General features: G+C 42.4%; 1 protein-coding gene across 1 annotated transcript in view; it reads left to right on the top strand.

Moving 5' to 3' along the window:
- LAMA1 (laminin subunit alpha 1) overlaps positions 1 to 24,693 on the top strand; it is a 165,786-nt gene that overhangs the window by 111,558 nt on the left and 29,535 nt on the right. Inside the window, exons 26-38 of the mRNA XM_012558209.1 lie at positions 7,278 to 7,486; positions 8,302 to 8,418; positions 8,745 to 8,908; positions 11,437 to 11,572; positions 12,071 to 12,164; positions 13,988 to 14,104; positions 15,608 to 15,790; positions 16,119 to 16,273; positions 17,815 to 17,958; positions 18,909 to 19,042; positions 20,107 to 20,257; positions 20,953 to 21,077; positions 24,196 to 24,346. Coding sequence (XP_012413663.1) covers positions 7,278 to 7,486; positions 8,302 to 8,418; positions 8,745 to 8,908; positions 11,437 to 11,572; positions 12,071 to 12,164; positions 13,988 to 14,104; positions 15,608 to 15,790; positions 16,119 to 16,273; positions 17,815 to 17,958; positions 18,909 to 19,042; positions 20,107 to 20,257; positions 20,953 to 21,077; positions 24,196 to 24,346 — 1,880 coding nt within the window. The remainder of the gene's footprint in view (positions 1 to 7,277; positions 7,487 to 8,301; positions 8,419 to 8,744; positions 8,909 to 11,436; positions 11,573 to 12,070; positions 12,165 to 13,987; positions 14,105 to 15,607; positions 15,791 to 16,118; positions 16,274 to 17,814; positions 17,959 to 18,908; positions 19,043 to 20,106; positions 20,258 to 20,952; positions 21,078 to 24,195; positions 24,347 to 24,693) is intronic.

Below are 24,693 nucleotides of genomic sequence, written 5' to 3'. Positions count from 1 at the left end.
GAGGACATTATTAAAACAAAAAATATGTTAAATAAAGCGTTGTGTCAAAAGTTGGGCTTATTCATGCAGTAAATATTTACTGAACATCTTCTGTGGTTAATGTCTGTGCCAGGTGCAGGAGAATGCTGAGGTAAGCATGATGAACATAGCCCTGCCCTTACGGGGCTTATTATGGGTTCTGGGGAAGACAGACATGAAATAATCCTGTAACCCTAAATCCATGGGTGCTTTGTTAGGAGATGTGCAGATTACATTGGGAAATACGGGGTGGCGTGGCCGGCCTGGTCTGGAGGTCCAACCCAGGCTGAATACGCAGAGCAGCCTCAGTGAAGAAGGTTCTAGGTTTTTCCATTTAGTATGGTCAGCTTTTGAGAAACTTACTAAATGATACTGATGCATTTTCTCCATAGAAATTATTGAAAAAGCAACAACTCTAAATCAGACCTTGGATGAAAAATTTCAGCTACCCAGTTCTACTCTTCAGAAGATGCAAGAGAACATTACATCCTTGCTGGAAGCCGTACAGAAGAGGCGTTTCATGCAGTTACACCAAAATGCCGCCGCTGAACGCAAGTGAGTGCTAAGTATTCTTCATGATACAACCAACTAGAGGCAGGAGCTTGAATGTGGAGGGAGAAGAAGGGATAATGGGAGTAGAGGGTGAAAGCAAGTTCTCACTGGAGATGAAATAGCTTAAGAGAAGAGAGAGACCCTGTTGTCAAGTATATCCAGAGATGGGTACCAGCCCCCACAAACAGAAAAAAGTGTAATCAATGCCGATATCCCTATCTTTGTGCAATTATGCAATAGGTGGTGGTGGTTTTTTTTTCCTATGGCTCCAGAACGATGTTCCCATCTAGCATGAACAATAGAACCTGGTGACTCCTGTATTTAGTACCGGTCAAGTATAATGCAATAAACTCTCATAGAAGACAAAGTACAGTCAGTGGCTACCCATGCAGTCCACCACCCTCCCCTCAGTTTATCATACTGTGGTGGTTTGCATGTAGCTATGATGACGGAAGCTATGCCACCAGTATTTCAAATACCAACAAGGTCACCCATGGTGCACAGGTTTCAGCAGAGCTTCCAGACTACGACAGACTAGGAAGAAAGCCCTGGTGATCTACTTCCAGAAATTAGCCAACGGAACCCTGTGGAGCGCAATAGAACATACCATTTGCGACTCAGCCCATCTAGGACTGTGGGTGGAATTTCGGCCATTAGAGACAGCAGACATTTATGACATTTAAGATGAAGGGAAGAAGTAAGCAAAGGGTCAGGACCACAGAAACGTGGATTATAATCCGGCCTAGGTGTAGAGGCATATGATGTAAGATAACACCAGAAGAGCGAAGGGCAAGAGCTTGGCTGAAAAGTGTGTGCAGAAGTCAGGAGCAGTGGGTGATTATCATCTAAGTCATGTTTATGAACATTAGCACTGAAGCCCTGCTACGTCTGAAGTTAGGCCTCAGTTCTGCCCCTCTGCGTACACCTCCCTGCAGGTCCTGCCCTGACCCACCCAGTCTTGAGCTGGCCTAGCGCACATGAAAATTCCAGGCTTCTGGAAGAAAAGCAGGTGTTCAGCAGACAGCACATTGTTTGCACAGTGAGCCACCCTTGCCAGTGAGGGGACCCTGGGAGGCACCCTGAATTCCAAGCTTATGGATGCCTGCTGAGGCCAGCTTTGCACGTGGCCTGTCTGAGGGTGGCCGTCAGGCCTGCTGTGCTGGCCCTTCACTCCACACCACGGGGTCATTGTTCCCATCTGGCTTCCACGCCCTGCCCCCAGAGCTATGACAAAATATGTTCTATGCCTAGCTGAGTTCAGAAAATGCAGTGTCTACTAAGGAAAGAAAACTTTTTTTTTTTTAATTGTGCATTAGGTGAAAGTTTACAGAACCAAGTATTTTCCCATTTGATAGTTTGTACAAAAAATATTTCGTGACCTTGGTTTCATTCCCCACAATGTGTCAGCACTCTCCCCATTTCCGCCCTGGGTTCCCTGTTTCTTTTAGTTCTGATTTTCTACCCCCTCGTGCTATCTCTCATCTTTGATTTTGGGCACATATTGCCCTTTTGATCTCTTATAATTAGCTGTTCTAAGGGGTACATTCCTCTAGGGTGTTATTGTTTATCCTATGGGCTTGTCTGTTGTTTGGCTGGGAGGTGGTCTCTGGGAATGGCTTCAGTTCCAGATCAGAAGGGTGTCTTAGGACCATAGTCTTGGGAGTTCCTCCAGTCTCTATCAGCCCAGTAAGTCTGGTCTTTTTTTGTGAATTTGATTTTTTATTCTGTAATTTTTCTTCCACTCTTCCAGGACCCTCTGTTGTGATCCCAGTCAGAGCAATTGGTAGTGGTAGCTGGGCACCATCTAGTTCTTCTGGTCTCAGGGTCATGTAGGCTGTGGTTCATGTGGTCCATTAGTCCTTCAGACTAATTGGTCCTGTGGGTCTTTGGTTTTCTTAATTCTCCTTTGCTCCAGGTGGTAGATGGCCACTCACAAGCTTTAAAGACCCCCAGACGCTACTCACCAAAGTAGGATGCAGAACATCTTCTTTATAAACTCTGTTATGCCAATTGATGTAGATGTTCCCCGATTCTATGGTCCTTTGTCTTCTAGCCTAGGAACTTCATCCTGCGAGGTGTTTGGTTATGTCTAAGAGGTTTCCCTGACTGCACCCCTTGTGGGCTCCATATGAGCCACACCTACAGTCATGTATGTAGAAATATCCACCACCAAACCTGTATCTGCCAGTGGGCATATTCCCTTACATCTTCCTACACCTCTTGGTGTATCTAGATACCTATGTATCTATTTGTGAATTATTATTTGAATTATTATTTGTTAATATTATTGTTGCAGGATTGTCTAAGCTATTGTAGTTAACTATAGTTGCCCTTTATTTCTGTGTTCCTGTTAGTGTCCTCTCTTGCCTTGGTCATGTTGTGCTGACTTCGCCCATATCATATATTGCCTTTCCCTTCACCACTATTAACACGTCTTCTATTTCATTGGTAATTTTCCCTCCTTCCCTGATAAACATCAAAGAATGTTTTTCTTCCTTTTTTTTTTTTTTCTCTGTGTAAACCTTTCGTTGTTACTTTATGATAGTGGTCTCATACAATATTTGTCCCTTTCTGATTGACTTATTTCACTCAGCGTAAGGTCCTCCAAATTCATCCACGTTGTCAGATGTTTCACAGATTCTTCATTATTCTTTATTGCTGCATAGTGTTCCATTGTGTGTGTGTACCATAATGGGCATTTAGGTTGTTTCCATCTTTTTGCTATTGTGAATAATGCTGCAATGAACATGCATGTGCCTATGTCTGTTCATGTCACGGCTCTTATTTCTTTAGGTACCTAGAAGTGGGATTTCTGGATCATATGGTATTTCTATTCCCAGCTTCTAGGAAGTGCCATACTGCTTTCCATAGTGGTTGTACCATTTTGCATTCCCATCAACAGTGTATAAGAGTTCAGACCTCCCCACAATCCCAGAAACATTTGTTATTTTCTTTATTATTATTTCCAGTATTGTCAGGGCAAAATGGTATCTCACTGTAGTTTTGATTTGCATCTGTCTAATTGCTAACGATTGCAAGCGTTTCTTCATATGTTTGTTAGCTGCCTGAATGTCTTCTTTGGTGAAGTGTCTGTTCATATCCTTTGCCTATTTTTTTTATTAGATTGTTTGTCTTTTTATTGTTGAGGTGTTGAAGTTTTCTATAAATTTTAGAGATTAGTCCCTAGATGTGTTGCAGCCAAAAATTTTTCCCAGTCAGTAGGTTCTCTTTTGACTCTTTTGGAGAAGTCTTTTGTTGAGGAAAAAAAAAACTCTTCAAGTCTTCTCAAAGTTTTAGTGGCTGACATGCATTGTGGGTCTCCAAGAGGGGCCTAAAGGATACAGCTAAACCAATTTCACTGAGGAACCCTTTACTCGTCTTAATTATCTAGTGCTGCCGTAACAGAAATGCTGCAAGTGGATGGCTTTAACAAATAGAGGTTTATTTTCTCACAGTCCAGTAGGCTAGAAGTCCGAATTCAGGGCGCCAGCTCCAAGGGATGGCTTTCTCTCTCTGTCGGCTCTGGAGGAAGGTCCTTGTTGTCAACCTTCCCTTGGTCTAGGAGCTTCTCAGTGCAGGAACCTGAAGTACAAAGTACACGCTCTGCTCCTGGCATTGCTCTCTTGGTGGTATAAGGTCCCCCTGTCTCTCTGCTCGCTTCTCTTTTTTATATCTCAAAAGAGGTTGACTTAAGACAACAACCTAATCTTGTAGATTGAGTCCTGCCTCATTAACATAACTGCTCCTAATCCTGCCTCAGTAACGTCATAGAGGTAGGATTTACAACACATAAGAAAACCACATCAGATGACATAATACTGGGAATCATGGCCTAGCTAAGTTGACACACATTTTTGGGGGACACAGTTCAATCCATAACACTCATAACACTCATAGTGTTGTGGAGAAATGCAGTTTGAGAAACACTGGTTTACTGTATTAATTGAAAAATTTTGCAGGAAGAAGCTAACAGAGTTCTGAGGGTTTTTTTTTTAATCTTTTTAAAAAATTTTGAATGTTTTTAATAAAGTCATTGATGACTATGTCAATTCATTTGGTTTCAGTTTAAATAGTAGCATCATTTCATAGATAACAAAATTTGACCTCTATTTTAAAATTTATTAGACTTCTTTTTTTTATTGTGGTAGAATATATATAACAAAACATTTACCATTTTAACCTTTTTTAAGTGTACAATTCAGTAACATTAATTACATTTACCATGTTGTGGAACCATCACTATCATCTATTTCCAAATATTTTCATCACCCCAAAGAGAAACTCAGCACCCCTTGAGCAATAACTCCCGTTTCTTCCCCACTTCAACCCCTAGTAACCACTAATAAACATTTGTCTCTATGCCTTTTCAAATATGTGAAATCATACATGCATCCAGACTTCATTTCCCTTTATGACTGAGTAATATTCCATTGCATTTATGTACTACATTTTGTTTATCCGTTCATCTGTTGATGGACTTTGGGTTGTTTCCATCTTCTGTCTATTATGAATAATGAGGCAACTTGAATTGGTTTACACGTATCTGTTTGAGTCCTTGCTTTCAAGTCTTTTGCGTATATACCTAGGAGTGAGATTGCTGGGTCATATGGTAATTTTATGTTTAATTTTTTTGAAGAAGTGCCAGAGTGTTTTCTATAGTGGCTACGCCATTTTACATTCCTACCAGCAATGGATGAAGGTTTCAATTTCTCCACATCCTTGTCCACACTTGCTATTTTCTGTTGTTTTTCTGATGATTGCTATCCTAGTGAGTATGAAGTGGTATCTCATTGTGGTTTTGATTTACATTTTCCTAATGACTAATGACATTGAGCATCTCCCCATGTGCTTATTGACCATTTGTATATTATACATACATTTTTTTTTTTTTTTTTTTTGAGAAATGTCTATTCAAGTCTTTTACCCATTTTTTAATTGGGTTGTTTGTTTTTGTGTTGAGCTGTAGAAATTCTTTATATATTCTGATATTAAACCCTTATCAGATATATGGTTCCCAAATATTTTCTCTCATTCTGTAGGTTGTCTCTTCACTTTCTTAATAAAATCCTTCAATGTACAAAAGTGTTTCATTTTGATGAAATCTAATTTATCTGTTTTTTTCTTTGGTTGCTCATGCTTTTGGTATCATATCTAAGGATCCATTGTCAAAAACTAGGTTCCAAAGCTTTACCCCGATATTTTCTTCTAAGAGTTTTACGATTTTAGTTCTTATATTTCGGTCATTGACCCATTTTGAATTAATTTTTGTATATAGTGTGAAGTTTGGTCTGACTTCATTCTTTTGCATGCAGAAATCCAGCTGTCCCAGCACCATTTGAATGGGCTTGGCACCCTTGTTGAAAATAAATTGACCGTAAATGTATGGGTTTATTTCTGGACTGTCAATTCTACTCCATTGGTCTATATGTCTATCCTTATACCAGTACCACACTGTTTTGGTTACTGTAGCTACCTTCTAAAATCAAGAAGTGAGAGTCTTCCTATTTTATTCTTCTTTTTCAAGATTGCTTTGGCTATTTGTGGCCTCTTTCAAGAGAAATATCTTTGTTAATGATAAGGAATGATAAATTCATGAATCAGACCAATATATGGGATATACTTGTGTATTTACCATGTACTTTGTTTTAGTTGGAAACCCTGGTAGTGTAGTGGTTAAATGCTACAGCTGCTGACCAAAAGGTCAGCATGTTCGAATCCACCAGGCGCTCCTTAGAAACTCTATGGTCAGTTCTACTTTGTTCTATAGGGTCACTATGAGTCAGAATTGACTCAACATCAATGGGTTTGGTTTGGTTTTTGGTTTAGTTTTAGTTCTTGCTGACTGCTTCATAATGTAACATGTTTATTATCATTAAAATCATAATGTTCAAATAACTCCTGATATTGTTCTAATGTTGTTAGAGTTTAAATGTAGATCATGGAAAAATCCTTTCTGTTATGTCTTAACTCAATGATCTGATATCTGTGAATGCTGAGGGTGTTTTACAAGGAATTTTCCATGAAACTTTTGAAAGTTCTCCTGATGAATTGAAGCAGAGAGTTAATTGAATATATTCAACCATTGCAAAGATTTGTATGTGAAAAAGCATTATTCTATGTAGTTATAAGTTCAAAATTGATTTAATTAAGCACTTTGGTAGCATATCTGTAGAGAAAGAGGAAAAAAAAATTTTTGATTTTCTAAAGCTTGCATTTGTCAATGACAAAGATTTATCTTTCTGGTAATTTGAATTTGAACACTTTTATAAAATCTTTTTCTTAACTAGCTGCATAAGAACTTTTGTATCATATAAGTACACTGGTAAATTCATGGCAAATCACTGAATAGCCTTCTTCTTTCAATTTCTTACCATATCACAGTGAAAGATTGCAGTTCCCATCATTAATATAGACTGCAGTGCCAAATTTCTGAATCTAGCTTCACTGAGATGATTCTTTTAATTCCACTACTAAAATGTGCTCGGAAGTTTGTGAATAAAGATAGTTTGTTAAGGTTAAAGTCTAAATCTGCCATACCTGTCGCTGTCTTAGCAAAATTGTTTCCATTTTTAAGAGGCTATGATTTACCACTTAAGATTTCAAGAAGAAACTTGGTATGAATATGTAAATATTCCTTCCACGCCATTTCAGAGATCTGAGCTTTATTGTCCATTACTTACAATGTGAGGCATTTATGTCCATCAGAGCTGCTGAAGATTTACTGTTACGAATTCGGAAGAATTACCAGAAGCCACAGGAAGAGTTGAAGGTATTAAAAGAAGCAGCCAGCAGCCTCCTTGCCAAACACCGCCGTGAACTGCAGGAGGCAGAAGACCTAGTTCGTGAAGCAGATACAAAGACCCAGGAGAGCAGCCGCCTGCTGCTCATTATCAACACCAACCTGAGAGAATTCCAGGTGAGTCTCAAGCTGCTCTTGCCTTCTTAATCAGAGCTGGTGGCCATATTCTCCAGTGTAAATTATACCATTGTCAATGCCTTCAAATGTGGGACCCCCGACCACCTGGAGTAAAGGAGAACGAAGAACACCAAAGACACAAGGAAAGTATTAGACCAAGAGACAGAAGGGGCCACGTAAACCAGAGACTTCAAGACCACAAGAACTAGATGGGCTACCACCAATGACCACCCCGACAGGGAACACAACAGAGAGTCCCTGATGGAGCAGGAGAAAGGTGGGGTGCAGAACTCAAATTCTAGTAAAAAGACCAGACTTAATGGTCTGACTGAGACTGGAGGAACCCTGGAGAGCATGGCCCCCGAACTCTCTTGTCAACCCAGAACTAAAACAATTCCTGAGGCCAACTCTTCAGACAAAGATTGGACTGGACTGTGAGACGTAAAATGAGACTCATGAGGAGTGTGCTTCTTAGCTCAAGTAGATACATGAGACCAAATGGGCAGCTTCTGTCCAGAGGTGAGATGAGAAGGCAGAGAGGGTCAGGAGCTGGTTGAATGGACACGGGAAATCCAGGGTGGAAAGGAGGAGTGTGCTGTCACAGTATAGGGGTGCAATTAAGGTCACATAACAATGTATGTATAAATTTCTGTATGAGAAACTAACTTGACATGTAAACTTCCACTTAAACTACAACAATTTTAAAAAAAAAAGTGGGCCCCCGAGTGTCAACTTCAGTACAAAGAGTTAGGCACCAGCGTTCGGAAGCTGACTTGCTTTTTTGGAGCATCCTTAACAGGTGATTTCTGCTGCAGGATAAAAAGCTGCGTATTCAAAAAGAACAAAACTTGACCTCAAAGCTAATTGCCAAAGGGAGAGGATGGAGAGATGCTTCCGCTGTACATGCAGACGCTGCCCAAAATGCTCTAACTGTAAGTTACACCTTGGCATGGCTTTAATACAGTGTTGAAAGGATCTTCATACACCTCACATATGTGCACACGTGTACATTATTAGGAGTCTGTGGGTGGTGCAACTAGTCAGCATGCTGAGCTGATAACCGAAAGTTTAGAGATTCTAGTCTGCCCAAGTCTGGCAATCGACTTCCAAAAAATCAACCATTGGGAACCCCATGGAGCACAGTTCTACTCTGATACACACGGGGTCACAATGAGTCTGAATCCACTTGACAGCAACTGGTTCACTGGTACACCATTAAGTAGATGCAGGTATTTAAAATATTGATTTCTCTGTGTAGCAGTTAGAACATCACCGGGACAAGCTACTTCTATGGAATGCCAAACTCAGGAGCCACGTAGATGAGCTGGTCATGCAGATGTCCAGGAGAAGAGCGCTTGACCGTGTCTACAGAGCTGAGGATCATGCCACTGAGCTCAAAAGACTGTCAAGTGTTCTGGACAGGTAAGACCACACCTTTCCAGGAACTGGAGAGGTCGTGATCCATTGATCAAAGAGAATAAGAATGGCTATTTCGTTTACAACGTGGAGTCACTCTTCTTCCTTTGCACACACATGAGGACTCCCACGTATTTTACATGTCAAGTAAGATTTCCTTCCATGTCTGCTAGCATAGTTTACTGAATAACATCAGAATAAATGTATGATGAAAAAAATGCAAACTGAAATGGATAGAAATTAAAATGAGCATGATGCTGTAATGTCAAGCCCTCGAGGCTTTGTTAAGCACCTACTAGGTGTACTAGGTGGTCAGTGGAAACCCTGGTGGTGTAGTGGTTAAGAGTTGGGCTGCTAACCAAAAGATCAGTAGTTTGAATCCACCAGGTGCTCCTTGGAAACCCCATGGGGCAGTTCTGCTCTGTCCTATAGGGTCGTCGGAATCGATTTGACGGCAGTGGGTTTGGTTTTTTTTGGGGTTAGGTGGCCAGTGCTTTGATAGGTTGCATGTGTCAGAACAAGGGTATTAATTTTTTTACACGTCTTCCTTTTTTGGAGCTTGTGATTTGGGTGGCTTTATGCATGGATGGAAGGGAACCCTGGTAGTGCAAACAGTTAAGCTCTCGGCTGCTAACAAAGGTTGGCAGTTCGAACACACCTAGCGCCTCCACAGGCGAACGACCTGGTGATCTGTTTCTGTAAAGATTACAGCCTAGGAAACCCTATGAGGCAGTTCTCCTCTGTCACATGGGGTTGCTATGAGTCAGAATAGACTCGTTAGCACCTAACAACAACCTGCGTGATGGAAGATGTGGAATAGAAGCATTGAAGGTCTCTCTCCTAACCCCTGAAAAGAGTCCACTCCCCATTATTTTCTGCTGCCTGAAGGTCTACCATTGTAATACAATTATTTTAGCTTATATCTTTGGATATTTGTCAAATATGTCTTCAATATGTTAAAAATGCCTTTAAACAAGAAGCATACTTCTCGTTCAAGAAGTACTGACGCCTTTGTTCACTTGCCCTCTGCACCCCCCCAACACCCACCCCCTGCAATCTACCCAGGCTTTGAAATTGTTTAAAGCTCCCCAGGTGATTCTCATGTGTAGAAATGTGGTAACTGGTATTCTAGGTCTTGTCAGTGATTTATGCAATGTTGTGAGCTAACTGGTAAATTTATCTCATTAACACTTGTTGTAAATTATGAGTAGAAAAAACCTGGACACATGGAAACATGTATGTTTTGGTAGTGTGTGGGTGTGTTTTGTGGAAGGGGAAATAAATACCTTTCCAATTTGAGGAATGCTGGCAATAATCGATTAGATCATGCAATGAAAGCAATTAAAAGGATGTAAGATAGCCCTGGTGGCACAGTGGTTAAGCACTCGGCTGCTAACCAAAAGGTGGGTGGTTGAACCCCACCAAGTGCTCCATGGGAGAACCATGTGGCCGTTGGCTTCTGTAAAGATTACAGCTTTGCAAACCCTATGGGGGCAGTTCTACTCTGTCCTGTAGGGTTGCTATGAGTAGGAATGGACTCAACGGCTACAGGTTTTTGTTTTTGTTTTTGTTTTTGTTTTTGTTTTAACCTAGAGTACTGTGTAAATTACATGTTGAATTGAGTACCAAGGTCTACATATGCCACAGGAATCAGTAATAGAAAATGGAATTGGATGCTTAGTTAACTGCTTTCTTTTCATCTCCTCTCATCACTTCCTGAAAGAGAAAAATGTGTTCTGACTACCTACCTAGCTGGAATAAAATCTTTATTACTTAGTATAAGAGTAGTCAAAGCAATTTGATACCATGCACAAAGTTAAAGGACATCACTAGCTTTTACTTATAAATCACTGGGTTTTGCCAATCAAATAATAGCAAGCAGTAACTCCTCATGACAGGCTTGGGAATCACCCCGTTCAATAACCTTGGGAAGAAAGTGAGTTACTCAGGCAAAGATGTGTCCATTGTCAGAGCTCATTTTCAAGATAGAAAGAGCTGGCTGAAATTGCAGTTGACAGGTTCATCAGTGATTCGCCCATTTGTAGGAGTGAAGTTCATCTGATTGAAATATTATCTGATCGTCCTGCAAAATCTCTAGTGAATTTCATCAAATTGGTGTGTATCATTTGAGCGACAAGATTCGGCCTCCTAATATATGCTTAGAAAAGCTTTTTGAAAATTAACAAGTGCATTGCAGGGGAGACTGTAATCAATGCAAACTTGCCACAGCACCGCAGACCTAGGCAGAGGTTTGTGCAGAGACAAGGGCCAGGGAAGCTGATGGAAACAGATGAGTGACCAGAAAGATGGGAGACAGCAGCGGCCTCTTCTTCTGCCAGTACTAATTAAACAGCCATGTGAGTGTTATCACGCCAGTGTGGCTGGCTGCTGCTTCTCAGAGATTACTGTGAGTTAGAGGGGAATCCGTATGTTGTCAGTCCTTGTTGATACTTTTTTAAGGGGAAAACCAGGTGAGCGAACCTGGAGGTGTTATTTAGTTTATCATAACATCTCTAATTATGCTGATTTGATAGTGGCCTTGAAAATGTCAGACACGTGTCCCTGAATGCGACCAGTGCGGTCCATGTCCATTCGAGCATTCAAGGTCTGATGGAGGAATCAGGGAGACTGGCAAACCACGCTGTCAGGGCGGCGGCTGAGGCGAGCCTGGTAAGAAGTGCCTCTGGGCTGTCCTGTGTGCGTGGCTTCTCTGGGACTCTCTGGGGAGGTTTCTGTAAAATGCTGGGGCAAAATGCCACCTGACATTCTTTTTCTTGTGGCATCTGTTTATGGCGTCTATCCTCATATGTAAGTTTGAATTTCTTAATCATACTTTTTTATAAAGACCAGGGACTGACAAGTGATGTAGCGATGAGGAAAATTGCACAATTTCTTATGATAAAAATGAGAAAGCTCCTTGATATCTACTTGAGACATCTTTCTGTACCTGTGGTGAGATCTTTGTTTAATGTCTGGTTTCCTTCTTTGTATACCTAGCAATCTTTGGGTTCTCTCTCCTCAGCCGCTTGAAATTGCCCCTACCTGTTGTCCCGCTTCTGTTCTTGTTGGAACTTGACTGGAGGCTATTCTGAGAAAGTGGCCTTCCTGGTCTCCAGCGGGCTGCCACTTGCCCTCCAGTAACTATGTACAAGTTGTTCTGTTTTTCAGTTCTCAGAATCCCTTGCTTCAAATGGGAAAGCGGCTCTCCATCGCAGTTCCAAATTTCTAAGAGAAGGCAACGGGCTGAGTCGGAGGCCTCAAGGTCAGTGTGCTGGAATGGACCGTACTGATGAGCAGAGTGAATATGGGCACATCCCTGAGCAGCCTGTTAGAATGTTCTCCTGTCCTCTGCACAGTTTTCAGCTTAACATTCTGTTGTCACATTAATAGTCCAAACCTATCCTATAAACAAGGAGTCCTGATGGTGCAGTGGTTAAGTGCTCAGCTGCTAACCGAAAGGTTGGCTATTCAAGCCTACCAGGTATACCATGGGAGAAGGATGTGGCAGTCTGCTTCCATAAAGATTATAGCCTTGAAAACTCTATGGGGGCAGTTCTACTCTGTCCTACAGGGTCACTGTGAGTTGGAATCAACAACAATGGGTTTTTGTTTTTACCGTACGAACACCATGTAATTTTAAATTGTATTCAAGTTTACGTCTCTTATTTTAATGTGAAGTCACCTCTATCTTCCCCAGGCCCTTTAAGCTTCCCTTATAATTAAATTTGACACTCACTGCTTTAGCTCGTGAGCTTTCATTGTTCTTCACAGTGTTTGCTGGGTTAGGTCATCTCTGACTGCGTGTGGTCTTCTGTTCGACTCTCATGGCTTCACAATTCCTTGAAGGAATATGTTATGGGTGGTATTTCTTTTACCTTTCTCCCAGAGCTAATATAAAGTTAGAGTCATGGCAGGCTTGCATAAGATAATTATTAAATTAAATCATTCTTGATGTATCAGTTTTTCAAATTGATTGCGTTTAGTTCTTCCTACGAATTTCAATAAGCAATTACTTGGCATATGTCAGTTATCTGAGAAACATGTAAACATACATAACATGGAAACAGAAGTCTGTTGTACAAGATACTTATAAAAGAAATTATGTAGGCATACAAATTTTCATATAGCCGATAGTGTGCTTTTCACGTAATTATATATTAAAATATCAAAAATATCAGTGTTTTTCCCATAGGAGTAAATAGCAGGCCATATGCAAAGCTCATGCCCCTTTCAGCTACCAGATCCTTCTCCAGCGGTCTGAACCAAGAGCTTGGACATGTCGTGCTTTTTGTTTCTCTAACTGACCCATTTAGAAATAATGTTGTCTTCTCACAGTATACAGAATGCACAGTGCTGACCATAAAGCATTAAACACAAACTCTAGCATCAATGTCGATGGGCTCGGGTTTCAATTTACACAACAATCAAAGATATTTTATAGACCACGAAATAATGAACTTTCTGGCATTTAAAGTTTTAGGCAGAACGCTGATGTTTATCAAGGATTTTATCAATGATGTATTTTTAAGCCATGGATTTGGAATCCAAATGTGATTCTTTCTTATAAACAGAAATTTAAAAAGTAAAAGCTCTGATCAAGCAGCTTTGTCAAGCTTGAAGGAGGCTGGGTTGAGTCGCTGTTGGGTGGTCAGAAGGGAACCGGGAGAAGCACAGGTCAGGGAAGCAGGCTGGAGACCGGGAGGTAGAGTCACAGCAGGGCCCACATCCGGGGCCTTCCAGCCTAGAGGAGAGCGGTCAGCAGGATTTCATGTGGACAGAAAGCGAATCTGTTTAACACCATGATTCACCCTTGAGCTCGGATTAAATTGGACATGAAATTCAAGAAGAAATATTAACGAGAAGGGCAACAAGCGAAGTAGAAAATGACCTGGAAAACTAAAAACCCACTCAATTTCTCGAATGGTAGAGCTAAACTATAGCCTGCTGGCAAAACTTTCACTCTGGGAGGTCTCTGTGGAAAACTGTGAATTCTGTAGATGGGATCAGGAATGATAAAGACAGCGATTGCCTGGGTGACTACTTAATAGGCTAACCTAACAGTGAGCACTTCCCCCCCTTAAACAGGTATTACATCGGAATTGAGTGGATTGAAAAGAACAGTAAACAAATTTCAAGAGAATGCTAATACAATTACCAGGCAGATCAATGAATCACTCCTCATACTTAGAGCAATCCCTGAAGGTAAGTGGAAAGGGATTTCTTGATTCAATTAACAGAGTCCTTACAAATGAGCATGATGAACTCCGGCCTCAGGACCAAGAGCCGTAGCTCTAAACAAGACTGAGATTGATAAAGCTTATGCTTGCGAAGAAGTCTGATTTGGAAGTTAAGATAGCTGTTTTTTTAAATAACCTCAGAACACCATTGAAATGCTAGAATTATACTCTTCAAAGCAAAAGCCTCAGAGCCTTTATGCTGCCACCTTAATTGCTTACTTCAAAAATAGACTTGGCCCATGACATAGATGAAAGAACGGCAGTTCACAGAGGTCGGCAAGAAGGTGCAATGCTCTTTACCTGCCGTAAGGGAAAATTCCGGATTCATTATCAGTGTGAGAATTTAAAAAAACTCTTGCTTGGTATTCTTCCTTCGTGAAGCAATAAAAATACTCTAAAATAGGCTCCTGGATCACTTTAATATTGATAGTTTGCAAATGCAGTATTAATTAAAATTTTAAGTAGGATAACTTTTAAAAGTTTAACACAAATGAGTTGTGCTCTGATACATTATTTACACTCCCTTAAACTTCTCTTTGTTCTTAATCAGCAGTTATTTTTTTTTAAAGTCTTACAGGATAGCCAGACTCAACTCCCAAGCCCTTTCATCTCCAGAGTTCCACGTGAGCACGGAAATGGCTGTGCGGAGCTGTGCTCTGGGCCACTTCTTGCCTTTCAATCAATGCAACATTTTCTGATCTGGCAGTTTTTTTTCTTTTTAAGGACAATATGGTATATATTGATTAAACAGTTAAAAATAACTTTTCATTCAGAAATAATTTCAGACTTGCAGAAAAGTTGCCAGAAGAGTACAAAGAACACGATATGCTCTTCTCTGAGATTCTTCTAGTGTTAATGCTTTGCCTTGTTTGTGACTAAATACTTGTAACATAAGTAATAGTGCCTTTTAAAAAAAAACATCCCTCTGGTTTTCTGGAATCTCTCCGAATCCCAGTTTTCCTCTGGTGACCGCTGAGTCTTTGTTCTGCTGTCCTGTCTGGCAGCTGGTGATGCTGTCGGCAAACACCACTTCCTCTAGCCTAGGGCACTGTCTTCTCACTGACGAATGTAAGTCCCCAAACCTTCTTATTCAGACGTGGAATTGTTTGGAGAAGGTGTTTAATGAAAATGAGAAGGAGGCGATTAAAAAAGAACCCAAATAAAGAAGCTTACGTTTGTCAGCATGAGAGACACTGAGCACGCGGCTATTAGCGGTTGCTTTGTGATCTCTCTGTGCATTGAAATCACGTTCCAGAGGATTGTTACAAAAAGCATCTCCTTTGTACCGAAAGGGAGCGGTAGAGCACGTGATCTGCAGCCTGAGTATTGCCATTAACACACAGCCCCGGTTTGTGTTCAGCACCCAATAAGAAATACTGAAGCGTGTGTCTCTGTAACATTCCGTGCGTTCCGGTTTCTCCCCATGTGTAATCACCAGAGTGTCTGCACGCGGATTAATTTATTTCAGGTGTCAGAGACAAAGAAACCAAGACCACCGAGCTGGCCGCCTCTGCCAACCAGAGCGCAGCAAGCACGCGGAGGGACGTCGTGGGTTTGAGCCGAAAGCTGCTGAATACATCAGCCGTCCTGTCCCGGGTGAACGCCACGTTACGAGAAGCAGCTGGACTCATGCGCGACTCCTCAGAGGCCAGTACGTCAGCCGTCTTCCTTCATGTCACCAACGTCTGGGCCAGGCAGATTCTGAGCGTGCAAAGGGCAAAATCACGGCGCCACACTGCGCACAAACAGCATTCCCACCAGAGTAAAAAGGCACTACCATCTGGATTTGCGTTTAGAGAGAAAGAGAAAGGTTTTGGGCAATGTATTTTTTATGTATGTTCCCAAATTTCAAGGATTTGCTTATCTAAGATGTTCTCTACCCAGTGCCTTGTGGATGAATTAGTAATGAATGAATGAATGTCCTTGGTCCTGCCCTCCTCACTGTTCCTTGTCACTGCTCACCTCCTTGTGTTTGTTAGCTCTGTTAGTTGGAAGAAAAGTGAAAGACGTGGAAATACAAGCCAACCTTTTATTTGACCGGTTGAAGCCTTTGAAGACATTGGAAGAGAACCTGAGTAGAAACCTATCAGAAATTAAACTGCTGATCAGCGAGGCGCGGAAACAAGCGGCTTCTGTGAGTGCGGGCTCCTGTCACAGCGGGCACTCCCCGAGGGACACAGGTGCTCCTCGCAACCCCCCGCGCCCTAGAATTCCTGCAGAAATGGCTCCCCCAACACTAGTCTCATACAACTCGCCCAGTCCCAGCTGTCAATGAGACCAGCTTCCTCATAGCCACCTCTTAGGTATATTCATCAATACACTTTATTCAACATGATTTTAGAAAAGAAATCTCCGTGTCTTTATGGAGATGTATAAATATTTATAACTGTCCAGTTACAGTTGCTGTCAAGTTGATACCAACTCTTGGCGACCCCGTGTGTGTGTCAGAGTAGAACTGTGCTCCATGGGGTTTTCAATGGCTGATTTGTTTGGAAGTAGATTGTCAGGCCTTTCTACCAAGGCGCCTCTGGGTGGACTCGAATCACCAACCTCTTGGTTGGCAGCACAGGGTGCTTGCCGTTTGCACCACCCAGGGACTCCATTTATAACTAGAGTGTCGATTTATAGATTATAATTATTAACCTAGATGGTGTAGAACATATTAAGTCTGAGTGTTATTTATCACACCAAGTTTCATTGGTCGCATATAGTGTCAACTGCATCCTTTTACCAGTTAGCTTCAGAAATCCAAGTACTTTTCAGAATGTTCGTGCAGTATGGGCCTTGTCCCCTGGGAGTTTCCAGTCTGAGAAACCAGTATGTACATGCAGAGATGCTGTACAAATGTGCCACCGTCTGCAAGCACACGGATGGTACAAGCTTGAGTAAGCGTCCGTAGCCCTCCGGGGCCCACAGCGCCGGCTGTGCTCTAAAGGAGAGACGTTTCCCTGTAGAGAGAACATGTGGCCGTCATGCCATTGGGAACCTCATAGGGGATAACCGTGACCTCTGGTCTTGCATTTATCCCCCTGAAGCTTTCTAGCCAGGAGAAAGGAGTTCTGGGCTCTTTGTTTTCCCTCGAGTGACCTTTCTGTTGGAAAAGGCCTGTAGGTTTACCTGAGCTTTGGCTTCTATCTTAGTTACAGTCACTAAATAAATGCAAGTCCAAGGGATGGTTCCAATGCTATGGTGGATACATCTTATAATCTTTAAGGTTAATATAAGATATACATACAAATAACTGCAGATTACAGAAATATGCAGTAAGTGTAATAAGCACGCTGTAAATATTTGCTAAATAAATAAATTCTTTACTCCTCCATTTATTCACCATATATCATTGATTATCGTCTCTGTGCTGGCTGTAAGGATTCCAGGTGATCTGGATAGGGTCCTTGTCTTTAAGGAATTAAAATCATGTAACCACAATCATTTCCTATATAAAATACTCAAAAAGCCCAACACCAGTGTTCCTCTATTTCAACACTTTACAAAATAAAATAGTTTTCCCTGTTCCCTGATTTCTCGCTTCTGGGGACCCAAAGCTGCACGTACCGTCAAGGTGGGAAGGCTTTGGAGCAGTGAGTAGCAGTCCCAGATAACAACACTCTGAGCTCTTGGCAAGCAGCCGGTGCTTGCCGGAAGTCATTGGGATGCTTTCCTCTTGCTCTGCAGATTAAAGTTGCTGTGTCTGCAGACAGAGATTGCGTCCGGGCCTACCAGCCGCAGATTTCTTCCACCAACTACAACACCTTGACGCTGAACGTTAAGACGGGCGAACCCGACAACCTCCTGTTCTACCTGGGGAGCAGCACCAGTGTAAGTTACAGACCCGCGGAAAGCAGTGCTTTTCTTGTGAACGTGTATATTTTCCGAATTGACATTTTTCTATGGAAAAAACAAAACAAAACAGGGCCTTGGGGAAATCACTGATTATTCTCAGGGAACTGGTAGCAGCGTTAGATTAAAAATCAACAAAGGAAAACTTAAATCCCTGTGAGGAGGAAGATGGCGCTTCTGCAAGGCTCATCTCCTTGCCGTCTTAATCACAAGCCTTGAGGACAAAGTTCTGCATGATGCCTTCCGTGACCCTGAAGGGACTGGTTTAGCTTTGGGTCTGCAGGGCCGGTCTGGGGGGCTGTCAGCAGGGGCGGGGAGGCACGCACCCTAGTGCGACGTAGGGACTTTGAGGCTTCACCCAGGCTCTTCCGCCAACTAGATTCCGGTGGGTTCCCAAAGGGAGTGCCAACGGTGCATGGAAGACCATCGTGCCAGCAGGAATGGGCCAGAACCCTTGGGTGTGTTAGGACAGAAATGTTAGGGGGCCGTATGTCACCTGCAGTGGCTTCTTAGGAGATCATGTGCAAAACGCACTCAGCTTCTGATGTGGGCCGCTCCTGTTTTCGTGCGTCTGGCATTAAATGGTTGTCGCCTCAGTAAATGACTGGGAAACGAACGAGTGCAAAGCCTGGACTGGTGCTCTCTGTGGACGCGCAGGAGGTGTTACCGGGGAGCGGTGATGGGGGGACGTCGGGGAGGGCCACGTGGGCGAGGGCCGTGGGGCCAGAGTGTTCACCCATGGCTGCCATTGCATCGGCTCTGAGTCGTGATCCAGCTCCAAGAAGGGGAGCCTTTACAGAAAAGGAAGATGGTTTTTTGCTTTTTTAATTTTGGAGAGAATGCTGTATGCGCTCGTTCTTTAGCGCTTTGGTAGTCCAGCAAACAGGCCAGTGTGTAAACTCACCCCTGCCTCGATGTGCCACCTGCAGGAGGATTTCCTGGCCGTGGAGATGCGGCATGGAAAGGTGGCCTTCTTGTGGGATGTGGGCTCCGGGGCCACACGATTGGAATTTTCAGACTTCGCAATTGATGACAACAAATGGCATAGTATCTATGTAACCAGGTAAGAGAGAAGGGTATCTCCTAGCATCTCTCTTTTTTAAACTGTGTTTGCCTAATATTTTATAAGTAACTACATGCTTGTAACATCATATAATAGACTTTGAAACTTCTAGGAAGTCAGGTTATAATCAAAGAATACTTGATTTAAATTAATTATAGAAATAAGGATTTTTTCCCCCTTATTACAGAGAAAATAAACTTTGTCACCCCAAATCAACAAACCAAAAAAGGTAAAAAACTGTAAGTTTGGGTTACCTTGAGAATGGTGGGAGTAAGTCAGAGGCAGCCAGTCCAGTCAAGTGTTAGCAGGTGTGTGAAACACAGCAAGGTAGACAGTTTTCCATGGGGTTGGCACTGGTACACAAGTGCCAGAGGACAGAAGAAAGGGATACAAGTGGGAAATGCATTTTCTTAAAATTCAGCACAAAGCAAAATTCTTCCTTACAGCTACCTACTTTTAGCAGCTTGAACTGTGTCTTCCTTTTCACTTCTCTGTGGCGTTATAATCTGTTGTTGTTGTTGGAACTTGTGTTTTGCTTTGCTTTTCCCAAAAATGGGGTAATATTGAAGTTAATAGAATCCTTGGGTGGTGCCAACATTTAAGGTGCTCAGCTGCTAACCAAGAATTGGCAGTTCGAGTCCATCCAAAGGCACCTCAGAAGAAAGGCCTGGCATATCTCAGCCATTGAAACCCCTTTGGAGCACATTTCTACTCTAACACACATGGGGTCGCCATGAGTTGGAATTGACTCAACAGCACCTGGTTTATTGAAGACCTAGGCTGCCTCCAAATATAGTTAACTCATTCTCTGTAACTGTTCTAAGCAGGAGGAGAACAGGATGAGATATATGTTTTAGAAGAACTACTCTACAAGATTATGGGAAGTAAGCTGGGGAGTGAACGGGTGGGCCAGACCAGAAGCCAGAGACCGGCCAGTTGGGAAGCTGTTGCTGTGGACATGGAGAGAAGCAGCGGGGGGCTGTGTATGAAACAGATCTGTAAAATTTCTGGTGTTGACTTCAAATTTTGAAAGTGTTACTTTAGCAATGCTTTGTGATATGTAGATTTGGAAATACTGGTTTGCTGAGTATAAAGGAAATGAGCTCAACTCAAAAGCCACCAACCAAAACAAGTAAATCCCCTGGAACAGCTAATGTTCTGGATATCAACAATTCCACATTAATGTTTGTTGGAGGACTTGGAGGACAAATCAAGGTAAAATCCTAAAGCTCGCTGAACAGGACTAATTGACTGATTTCACATATACATGACATTAATATGTTTAAATTCTTGACTATATCCTAGACAGATGAAGATTTTTCTGCTTCTATTATTTTGCTTAATTATTGTTCATCTGCAGGGTTGGGTTGGTTTTGAAGGGCAAAGATCATGCTTAAGGGGAGTCTATAAATTGAGAAGAAGCCAATGGTTCATTTTCCAGTGATGAAACAGGAAATTCAATATTCCATATTAATTTCTGTAAAGTTCCGTTATCTCTAGTGGTAGCCTAATACTAATTTGTGCTTATGAAACAGCCAGGTGTATTTATTTCCTTGACTTGGTTCTGCACTCTGAAATGAGGGCAAGGGTCTCAGTCCTAGCAGGACCTCTCACTACTGGCCACGTTCTCTGGGTCTCTATTCCTTGGCTGGTAAAGGGAGCTTCACTGCAGGGACACTAAGCACTGAGATGATCTTTAAGATCCCACCCAGTTGTCACTCATGGTAGGATCCTGCCTTAAAACTGAAAGGAAATCCAGTGATCACAACTGGCCATTTTTCCCAATATTGTTTTCTCAGAATTTGAATCTGTTAGACTTGAGCCCCCAGGAGGAGTTTCACGTGCTCAGAGAACGCATTTCTCACCACCCAGTATTCCTCGGTGATGTGTGGTTTTTTTGTTTACATTAGAAGTCTCCTGCTGTGAAGGTTACGCACTTCAAAGGCTGCATGGGAGAGGCCATCTTGAATGGAAACTCCATTGGCCTGTGGAACTATGTTGACAGGGAGGGCACGTGCCATGGCTGTTTTGGAAGGTAACCTTTGCCTGCTGTTCAACACGCAGCGTGCTCTTCTGTTAAAATCTGAGAACTGCTTAAAGAATTGACATACACATCAAAAGGACTGGTAAAGTTTGTGACGCTGGTCATCTAATTGCAAGAGATATGACACAGATTATTTACTAACAGAAGCATGGGGATAATTTTTAACGTTTAAGGAGAAATGTTCTTTTTGCTGTCTCTTGTATGATTTGATCAGGAATCATAAATTCTAAACGTTTCAGATATCTTCTCCAACAACCTTCTCTCAAAACATCACAATTAAGCCCTCTTGGGTAAATCACTGCACGTTTTTATTTTGAAAATACTTCCAAGGATGAGACTTTTTTTCCTTATTCCTCTTTGAATATGTTAATACATTGCTTTACTGGTGTTGGCATATTTTTATCATTATGAACAATCTCTTAAATTCATAAAGGACATTATAAAGTTAACCACCGATTCTAACAGCTGTCACCTGGATATGGAAAACACATTTTTATTTAATGAACGCACAGTCCTTGTTTAGAAGTGGCTGTGCGAGAAGGTGCTGACCATGCAGCTGACATTTGTGACAGTCCTCTTACTGAAACCCTGTGGTGTTCCAGGCCCTGTGCTAGGGACTGATGAGGTCAAAACTAGTAAGACGTCTTTGCTGCTCAGATATCTCATAGTCTAGGGAAAACTACGTATATGAAAACATAAAAAAGTGCTTTGCCCTGTGGCAAGTGGGACGACAGTAGCGGGAGCAGCAGCCTGGGACTGGGGCTCCGGCACTGCCTGGCTCACTTGCATAACAGCTGCGCGGCAAGCTAACAGGGAGGTACGAGGATGACCTGATCTTATGAATGAGATCTTTGAAGGCCGGAGAAGTCTAGTGGTTTTTCCAGGCTCATGGGGCTGGAGAGCTGGGAGGGTGGATTTCAGCCCAGCCCTGTCTGACTCCAGAGATCGCGCGACTCCCCCGCTGGCTTATGGTGCTTTCGGAAGGACTAGGACACAGACCGACATCAAGTGTTGTGAGGGAGCAGTTTTCCTGTTGTCCTTTACCTCTGACATAGGCAGGGTCCCCTGGCTGACTGCAGAGGCATATGCACTTCGTGAGCACAGGACAGCGTGCAGTGGCTCCGGGAGAAGCTGGGCCAAGTGACCAGTGTCAGGACCTGCTCAGAAACGGGCCCTTGTCCCCAGGGGCAGTGAGCCTTCCAGGAGAATCCTTGTCAGTCACCCTACATTTGAATGCGTCACTCTTCACGGCCACGCCCCGGGGCAGCATGACCCCTCCCCCAGGCAGCAGGGCCACGCCCTCGGGCAGCAGGGCCACGCCCCCGGGCAGCAGGGCCACGCCCCCGGGCAACAGGGCCACTCCCCCGGGCAGCAGGGCCACGCCCACGGGCAGCACGGCCACGCCCTCGATCAGGCCTTCTTAAAGGACAGAAGGCAGAGAGAGCCAAAGACCCCAGGACCTAGACAGCGGGACATCAGGAGCTCTGCTCAAAGGAGGTGATGTGCAGGGTGGGACAAGCACAGATTTCTGGAGTTTTGTCTGAAACTTAGCTTCACCATTTCTTCGGCTGTGTCCTTGGGCAAAGTACTTATTTTTGAGGCTCCGTTTTCTAATAGCCAAAGTGACGATAGTAACACCTATTTCGTAGGGTGGTTGTGAAGACTAGAGAGACCATAAACCAGAGTGACCGGCATAGCACATAGTAACCCCTCGAACAGTGGTAAGCACTGTGCACACCCAAAGACTTGCCTCTGGACAAATACACACTCACAACCGGACTTCACGCTCTTTCTCCAACCACCCACTGTCCTCCCAGAGAGGAGCTCTGAATATAGCAGCATCATAAGGGCTGAAATCGAGTGGGAGTTTCCCATGTTCCAGGCACTGTTATAAGTGCTTTACATATATGAAGTCATTTATAGTCCCCCGGACAAAGACTCGTATCTCTATAGATAGGAAGCAAAGAGAGGTTAGTTAACTTTTCCAAGCTCACACAGCTAATAATTGTGGAAATGGGCTTTGAACCCCAGCAGTCTGGGTCTGTATAGTCTGCGTCCTTAGCCACATGCAACTGGGGTCAGCCAGGAGGTAGCACAATGGAATACACTTCTAGGAAACCACAGGTTTAAGAATGAAGAGTTAAATCATAGTTCCCAAATGTAGGCAGAGTGCATTTCCTTTAGTTATACTCCTTAAAAGAGAAGAAGCAGAACTGCATTTGAAACCTCAGTTTTCACAACGCTTTGCTATTTTTTTGTTTGTTTCAGGTTTTTTGTTAATGGAAATGATTTCACTGTTTGACTCTTCTGATGTGCTTTGAAACGTGATACTGAGTTTGGTTGTTACATCTTCTACTGGGAAGAGTTCAAATTCATACCCACAAGCACCCAAATCCAAGTTTCACTTTCAAATTCTGTCATATTCTAGAAAAGCATTTTGGAAACATAATTATGATAGTTCCAGATTAACTCACTTTATAACTGAATAGTGAATCAAGTCAACCTTTGGAGGTAGATGGGGAAAAGGCCAGAAAAGACTTACCTGAAAGGTGCTATAGGACATTTTATGTAACTCTGTTGCAAGCCACACATTTTGTTTCAAAATGTGATCCAGGTCTTTAAACCCATCCTGTAGATTTTTGAGGATGTCAATGACTTTTTATAAAATGAACCTTCTGGTACTTTGACGCATATTTGTTTTCCGTTGTAACTCCAGCCTAACTGATATCTGAGTTAGTACCAGCAGAGGGAGGTATGTGATCATGTAAAAAATATTCCGAAAGTCCTGGAATCAAGCAGAGTTATCCTACAGGAAATGAGAAGAAAGACACAAACAGGAAAACGTGTTGCTAAGTAGAAATATCTGTAGCAGTTATCCATCCTGTGAAGAAGTTTGTTTTTACTAAGTGAACACTGCCTATATCAACTTTCTTTTCCTTTTAAAACGGTTGGGCACTAACCCTAATCTCATTTTTAAATATTTGCAGTTTACTTTTGTAATTGTATTACGGAAATAATAGCTCCGTCAGGATTTGTGTGGGGGGTCTCATTTGCTCTCTTTAGCCGCCTTCCTGAGAGTAGATTGCGTTTCTCTTGCTCTGCTCTGCAGTCCCCTGAATGAAGACTCCTCGTTCCATTTTGACGGGAGCGGGTATTCCGTCATGGAAAAGACCCTCCGGGCGACAGTGACGCAGATAATCATGCTCTTTAGTACCTTTTCACCGAATGGGCTGCTTCTCTACCTCGCTTCAAATGGCACCGTAAGAGTCTTTATGGGGCACTAGGCCCGACTGTGTACCTACATTTAGATGGCTGTGTGGACACTTATGTTCAATGATTGCTTCATGAGTGTATACTAGCATGCTGTATATATACATATATGTATGCTATATTATTTCCCCCATTTTAAATAATTTATTATATTAATATCAGTTCATTGAAGACTTTGTAAAATACAGAACACAAAGTAGAAAATAACCTTTGAGTCATTACCAATATCAATTAAACATCCGTTATTAGATTTTGAGTTTAAATAGTGTAAGTTTTTCTATGTTCCCTCTGACCACAGAGGCTTTATTTGAATTCCATCTGACAGGATTTTTTGTTC

This window comes from Trichechus manatus, unplaced genomic scaffold (genome assembly GCF_000243295.1).
Source record: "Trichechus manatus latirostris isolate Lorelei unplaced genomic scaffold, TriManLat1.0 scaffold00146, whole genome shotgun sequence".
NCBI lineage: Eukaryota > Metazoa > Chordata > Mammalia > Sirenia > Trichechidae > Trichechus > Trichechus manatus.
The sequence above is the reverse complement of the archived record's forward strand: the minus strand, read 5'-3'. Positions and strand labels throughout refer to the sequence as shown.